This window comes from Apaloderma vittatum, unplaced genomic scaffold, assembly GCF_000703405.1.
Source record: "Apaloderma vittatum isolate BGI_N311 unplaced genomic scaffold, ASM70340v1 scaffold42665, whole genome shotgun sequence".
In the NCBI taxonomy this organism is placed as follows: Eukaryota; Metazoa; Chordata; class Aves; order Trogoniformes; family Trogonidae; genus Apaloderma; species Apaloderma vittatum.
The window spans coordinates 547-7,064 of NW_009717326.1; the positions used below are offsets into that span (position 1 = coordinate 547).

The 6,518-nt window shown below is 43.1% G+C and overlaps 1 protein-coding gene across 1 annotated transcript in view; it reads left to right on the forward strand.

Moving 5' to 3' along the window:
• Positions 1 to 1,736: 1,736 nt before the first annotated feature.
• CCNF (cyclin F) overlaps positions 1,737 to 6,518 on the forward strand; it is a gene marked incomplete at its 5' end in the record, with an annotated part of 9,753 nt that continues 4,971 nt past the window's right edge. The window contains 8 exons of the mRNA XM_009869837.1: positions 1,737 to 1,891; positions 2,286 to 2,392; positions 3,301 to 3,368; positions 4,081 to 4,274; positions 4,616 to 4,669; positions 5,184 to 5,288; positions 5,850 to 5,927; positions 6,311 to 6,462. Coding sequence (XP_009868139.1) covers positions 1,737 to 1,891; positions 2,286 to 2,392; positions 3,301 to 3,368; positions 4,081 to 4,274; positions 4,616 to 4,669; positions 5,184 to 5,288; positions 5,850 to 5,927; positions 6,311 to 6,462 — 913 coding nt within the window. The remainder of the gene's footprint in view (positions 1,892 to 2,285; positions 2,393 to 3,300; positions 3,369 to 4,080; positions 4,275 to 4,615; positions 4,670 to 5,183; positions 5,289 to 5,849; positions 5,928 to 6,310; positions 6,463 to 6,518) is intronic.

Here is a 6,518-nt window from a genome sequence, read left to right on the forward strand (position 1 = left end):
CTGAAAACCCAGATAACATTCCCTCTGTGAACTGAAAAGCTTGTATGAATCAACAGAGTCCGATGCAGCAGCTTTAGTTTGAACAGATTGTCGGTAACCTTTGCGTTTACTGAGCAGTCCCTAAGTCCAAATGCTTCCCAGGTCTGTGGGCTGACGGGCTTAGAGAGCGATGAGGCTGTAACTGGCCAGTCCATACGTTTGTTTTTCCCCCCATGCACTGCATCTGCAGCTGGTAAAAGCTGTTGCTCTTATCTTTTCAAAGAGAAATGTGACATGTTGCTTCACAGGTCTCTCCCTGAAGTTGTGTGTGAAGAACTGGGGATTAGTGTGATAACATGATGTTCTTCTGTACGTTAGGTTACAACCAGGGGATGTGAAACATCTAAAGTAGATGAGCAGGTGAAAGAGGAAAAAATATTGATGGAGAAGAGTATTTACCTCGTTAAAATTCTTTATCCTCACTTAGACTTTTCATCCAGCTTTCATTGTAAAAAAACTTGAGCTGCCTCATTCTCTCTGTTTATGCTTTTGACCATGTAATCTAGCTCTGCTTTGGTTTACTTCATAGATACTGTGGGGTGGTTTGGTAGTATAATACATAGTACTGCTTTGACTCCACTGGTTTAATTTAAGTCAAAAAGTCTTCAGGCTAGAAATAAAACTGTGAAAATAGGGAAAGCAATGTTAGCACATGCATGTTGCACAGTATTGGACTCTCTAGTGCAGTCTGTGTCTTTATTAAACTTTTTAAGAAAAAAATCACTAAATTTCCCAATTTCTCTTTGTACAAGACTTAAACTAGTTTGAAAAATACAATAAAGAGATATTCTGTAATAAAGACAAAAGGCCCTTAAGTGGGGCTCAAGCTGTCGCTTTGGAATCTACTCCTGTCTGTGAAGAAAATGTTCAGCCCATTTCTTGCTCAGAAATGGGCCTCGCTTACTTCTCTGTGCCGCTCCTGATTGCTGCAAGAGCCCGACGTGGAAATGAGCAGTGCTGGCATCTCAGCTGCTGCCTGGCAGAGCTCTGAGAGGTTCAGCACGAGCCACCATTCATTTGGGTCCTCCTACCCAAGCTCTGCTCTGAGGGTGACCCTTTGGTAGTGCTCGCTGGCTGGAGGTGGGGAATGTGCTTTTTAGGGTTTTTTTAACCTCCTGACAGCAAGAGTAAACTCTGTGTTAATGAGGAGCAGAAGAAGTAGGTGATGCCTTAATCTGTGAATGCTACAAGGTGCTGAATCTTCAAAAAATAAAAAGGCTTCCTGGGTTCTGGGGAGTCTTCCACGAGCACCCGTGGCAGTAACCCGCTGCTTAGAAAAGCGGGCTTTGGGCTCGAACTGGTTTGGTGGATCTTATCTTCCTGATCTCTCTGATCATGCTCCAAGGACTGCAATCAATTGAGAAGGAAAAGTTGGGGTGCAGTGGAGGTAAATAAACTTGTGGTAGTGACGGTTTAACTAAACACGGTCAAACGATGGAGGCAGGGCACAGAGGAGTCCTCCTCGGTGAAAAGGACTTGAACGTGAGCCATCCCTTCTGACTCTGTTCCCTTAATTGACTAAATTGAACAAATCACTGCTTTGTGGCTTAGTCTTACAGCGTTATGTGACACATACTAAATTTTTCTGACTAGTATGTTTGAAGAAGTGTCCTGTGCTGCAGCAAATAGTTACACCAGTAAAGACGCATTTGTTTGTTCCATCATTAACTGGGGTGTCTCCTGGTTTTGTTTTCCAGTGATTCACTGTAGATGTTCCAGGTGTTTTTCTTTCCCTTCAAAGCGACGGATAAGAAAACGACCTCGAGTCCTGACGTTGTTAAGCCTGCCCGAAGATGTTCTGTTCCACGTTCTGAAAGGCCTTCCCGCTGAGGACATCCTCTCCGTCAGAGCTGTGAGTATGCTACCGCTCCTCCTCTGTCATGCCCTGTTGCTTATCTCTGCCTTTAGGAGCCAGCACTGCCCACAGAAGGCTGGCTTCTTGTGTCAGGACAAACCTGCAGAAAACCAAAGGATGCAGGCAGTAATTTGACTTTTTGCTGTCCCAGTAGCAGCTTTATTTTTCAGTACTCAAGATTAGCAGCAGCATTTGAGTGCTCTGTGGGACTTGTCCTGCTGCACAAAATTACTTTGGTTTGGTGTTCCTTGCCTTAATGGTGATTAGGCAGGTAATGAGTTAGGGTTATCTTGTGATTAAGTAGTTACTTGTCGAAAATTAGATTGCAAAGATCTATTTTGTGTTGGTCTATTTATTTTAATAATTACTATTTTATGCTCCCTCCTTCCAGGTGCACTCGCATCTCAAATACCTTGTGGATAATCATGCTAGTGTTTGGGCATGTGCAAGTTTCCAAGAAGTATGGCCTTCCCCGAACAATCTGAAGATGTTTGAAAGGTAGGCTGTAAGAATCAAATCTGTCTGACGTTGTAGGAGAGGATGCTTGAAGGTAGAGATACAATTCTAATCAGTCCTCGTGTAAGTGGGAGGGGTCTGACTTCCTGATTTTGGAGAAGCCTTTGCGTAGGGTGTGGAAGAATTCTTGATTTCATGTCTAAGCTGCGGCTTGTATCTGCTCAGAAGGGCCCATTGCATATACCGAAGTTATTTCTCTTTAAAGGCATTAATATTCTGGATTGGAACATAGCACATTAACTAAACTCTGTTACTGGCGCTTCCCTATCAATGTGCAAGTGAGGTCAGAGGCTCAAGAGCATAACTATATTTCTAAGCCTGAGGTGGCCTCATTGCCTCTTGTGCAATCCAGTGTATTGAAAAGTAGGTAAATTTCGGTATTTAAGCAAGTGAAAGAGTCGTGACAAATCTGCTTAAAAAGGGCAGAGAATGTCTTGTCATCCATCTGGTTTGAAGGAGTTCTCTCGTTTAAATGTCATGATGATTGTTTTGCTTCTGATTATTGCTTCTTTGATGCATATATTATGTCCTCTCTGAAGACTGTTATGTGCACATCCATTTGGAAGAGAGGAGCACAAGGGCTTGAGACACTTTGAATGTACAAGTACCAAAACGTGTTAATGTGTTCTGGCATTGAGGGTATTGCATGGAAATGGGAAACAGTTCCTATGAATTGTCAAATTATCCTGGATGTCAGCATTCAAAAGGGTTTGCAGCAAGAAAAGCCTCAGCACAACTCACGTGTAACTTCTGTGGTGAAAGCACATGTGCTTACAGTCAGTGATCACCACATTCACAGCCTGGCCTCCACTGAAGTCACTTGGTTGAGGACATGGGCCTGGAAGCACCTGCTGGTTTCTAACCTCGAGCATCTTCTGTTTCTCACTCAGGGCTGCTGAAAGGGGTAACTTTGAAGCTGCTGTGAAGCTGGGGATAGCGTACCTTTACAACGAAGGCTGTAAGTGTGGGAGCTTGTACTCAGGTTCATGGGAAGGTGCAGTGACAGAAGGAAGTGGTGATGAGCTAAAGGCTTATTTCTGGATACAGATCACACTAATTGTCTCCTCATAAAATCTGCACTTTTACTGGCTTCGTAAAGCTGTTTCTCCTGCATCTCAAACTCTGATGCTCTTCAGTTTTACCTTTCAGTGCAGCTTAAGCACTGGCTGCCAAATGCTAGGTGTTAAACGATAGCGTAGTGCAGACCTCTTTTAGAGAAGTCAATGCACAGCCTATGGATTCATGTTTAGAAGTTTTATCCTTCGTAAAACTCCTCATCAAGCTTGGCTACTTACCTAGTGTGATAGAGGGTACAGAAGGGACTGAGAATTGGCAGGAGGAGCTTCCCTGCAGAGGGCAAGGCAGGCAACTTCCATGCCAATTTGCTTGTACGCTGACACAAATTACCACTGCTTTGACTGTTGATATTTGCAGAATGCCTCCCTCCCCAGCCCCCAGCTTAGGGTTAGCTGTTCCTAAGGACTGACTATAGCACGATTTTTTTCCCCTCTTTTGTCATCTCCATGATTTTTAAGGCTCTAAAGAGAAGATGCTGTTCAGTCTTTTCCCGATTGTATCTTATTGTCTGTCTTGGCCTGACTAAATGCCAAGCACGCATCATGAATAAATTCTAAATGATTTCTGTCTTCTTTTTTTTCCTTATTATTCAGTGTCAATCTCTGACGAGGGTCGTGCAGAAGTGAATGGATTAAAGGCATCTCATTTCTTCAGTCTGGCGGAGCGTCTGAATGTGTGCGCAGCCCCATTTATCTGGCTTTTCATCCGTCCTCCCTGGTCCTTGAGTGGAAGCTGTTGTAAAACTGTGGTCTATGAGAGCCTCAAAGCAGAGTGTCAGTTGCAGAAAGTAAGATTTCTTTTTGCCCTTGCCTGTAACATGGACTAGTAGCTACATCTCGTTGTTTTGGAAAAAATATTTTTGTTCTCCCAAGTAGCTCCTATGCTCTTGATGCTTAAATGACTGTGAATCAGTCATTTTAATGAATTTATTGCCAGACTATGCTTGGTATATCATGAGTGCCCGGAGGCCTGTACTGTCTCTTCTGAGAGATTCAGTACTGTCTTGAAGATAGCAAGCAAGGGGCAGGAATGATTGAAAGGCAAATAAAATCTCAGTCTGGCATTACTGGCAAAGACTGCTGTTCTTTTTTTGCTTTTAACAATGCTTTATCTTACTGTTTTCTTCAGGCTCAAAAAGGATCTATTCTTCACTGCTTAGCTAAGGTCTTGAGTCTCTCTGAGGTGAGCCTGATTCTGATTTGATGTGTTTGGGTACTTTTTTTTGGTGATGCTAATGCTGTTTACCTTTATTAAAAGAAAAGAATTAGCCAAATGCTCTTATTCCTCAAGTGGCCTAGGAATTTCTGTTCTCATGAGTTTTATTTACTGGCTGTTTAAAGGAACATTTATCAACTTAGTTTATTGAGCTTTACAATTAATTTTGTCTTGATCATGGGCTTGCAGTGTGTTCAGATCTCAAAAGAAACCTTCCAGTCATAATGCATTCAGTGGCAAGCAAGCCAAAAAGCTTTGGTCTCTCTGACAAGAACCACTAACTGCTTCCTGAGCCTGAATCTTTGAATGGCAGCACTGAGGGGATGGGGGAGCACCCTTCGCAGTCTGAAGGGGACTTGCAGCTGGTTGATTCTGCTCTGCAGCTCTCAATCCAGAGCTGTTCTCTAGCTTCTGAGGTATTGAGATCTGGCATCCGGTTGGCTGGACAGCAAAAATACCTTCTTGTGCCTTTTGTTCTTAGGATGAAGAAAAAAGAAAAGAATCCCTTGAAATGTTGGAAGAATCTTCAAAGCAGGGTTGTTTAAACAGCTCCTACCTCCTTTGGGAAAGTAACAGAAAAGCTGCTGTAAGTAGTACTTATTTTTTTTCTTCTTGTCTCAAAACAACTTTGTCCCTGTAACTTCTGGACCTCTGTTATGCGCAATGACGAATGCAGCTGGTCCTCAGAGCTCCCCTTCTTCATAGACAAGGAGACTGCTGAGAACTCTTTCATTGGTGCCTGTGTTGGTGTTTAAAGTAAATGAGTCTCCAAGGAGGTGTCGCTGAGATATAAGCAGAGTTCCTTTATGCTAACCCCGCTGAAGGCACAGGCACTGCTGCCTGCCACTCATGTGGCTCCCAGTGGGATCAGGCGTGGGGAGGCTGCCTGCGTTGTCATTAATAACTCTGCCAAAGCTCTTGTGTGAGAGTCCCGAGTGGCTCGTCTTGTTTCCTGGGAGGCCTTGGGCAAAAGCTGAAGCAAGCTTCTTAAAAACAGCGTTGTCGTCATGATGAGAAACAGATTGGTTGCTGAAATAATAGACGTAACCACAGGCAGTGTGTTTGCTGTGGATATTAGTACCACAATCCTTCTGTTTGTTGTGTGAAGGTAGTGGGTTTTGAAAACTGTTTACGTTCCTCTCTGTAGATGTCAGATCCTGGCAGATACCTCCAAAGTCTCAGGAAGCTACGAGACTACGCAGCAAAGGGCTGCTGGGAAGCACAGGTAGGACTGACTTTTTGCAGAAAAACAGTCCTTATTTAGTCTTTTCTGTGCTGCTGTTGAAGGGTTAGACTCTTCCCTTTAGAAGTAGCATCCAAATTGCTGAATAGTATCTATATATGTGTATGTATTTGCTCTGCATGTCCCTCTGTTTTAGAAAATATTGCATGTTTGTGGTAGAATCTGAGTAAAGATTCGTCTTTTGATGAACTTAAAAGCCTCCTCCCAAGTAATATGTGTTCAACACTTAAACTAAAGAACTACCGATTCAAGTAGTTTGCCCCTCTCTGTTTTCAGCAGGAAAATGTCAGGACCATCCTGTGCTGCCTTAGTTTGCTTGCATTTAGTAAAAAAATGTACTTTCTTGTGTGTTCTCTCTACTACAGATAGCCTTAGCCAAAGCTTGTGGAAATGGAACCCAATTAGGATTAGAAGCAAAATCTTCTAGTGAAATGGTGTCTCAAATCTTTCAAGCATCCCTTCCTATCAGCAAGCAAAGTATCTTCACTGTGCAGAAAGGAATGAATGAAACAATGAGGTAAAAACTTGGATCCGGGAGTCAGGCCACACAGCAGAAACCGTTTCCTCTTTCCC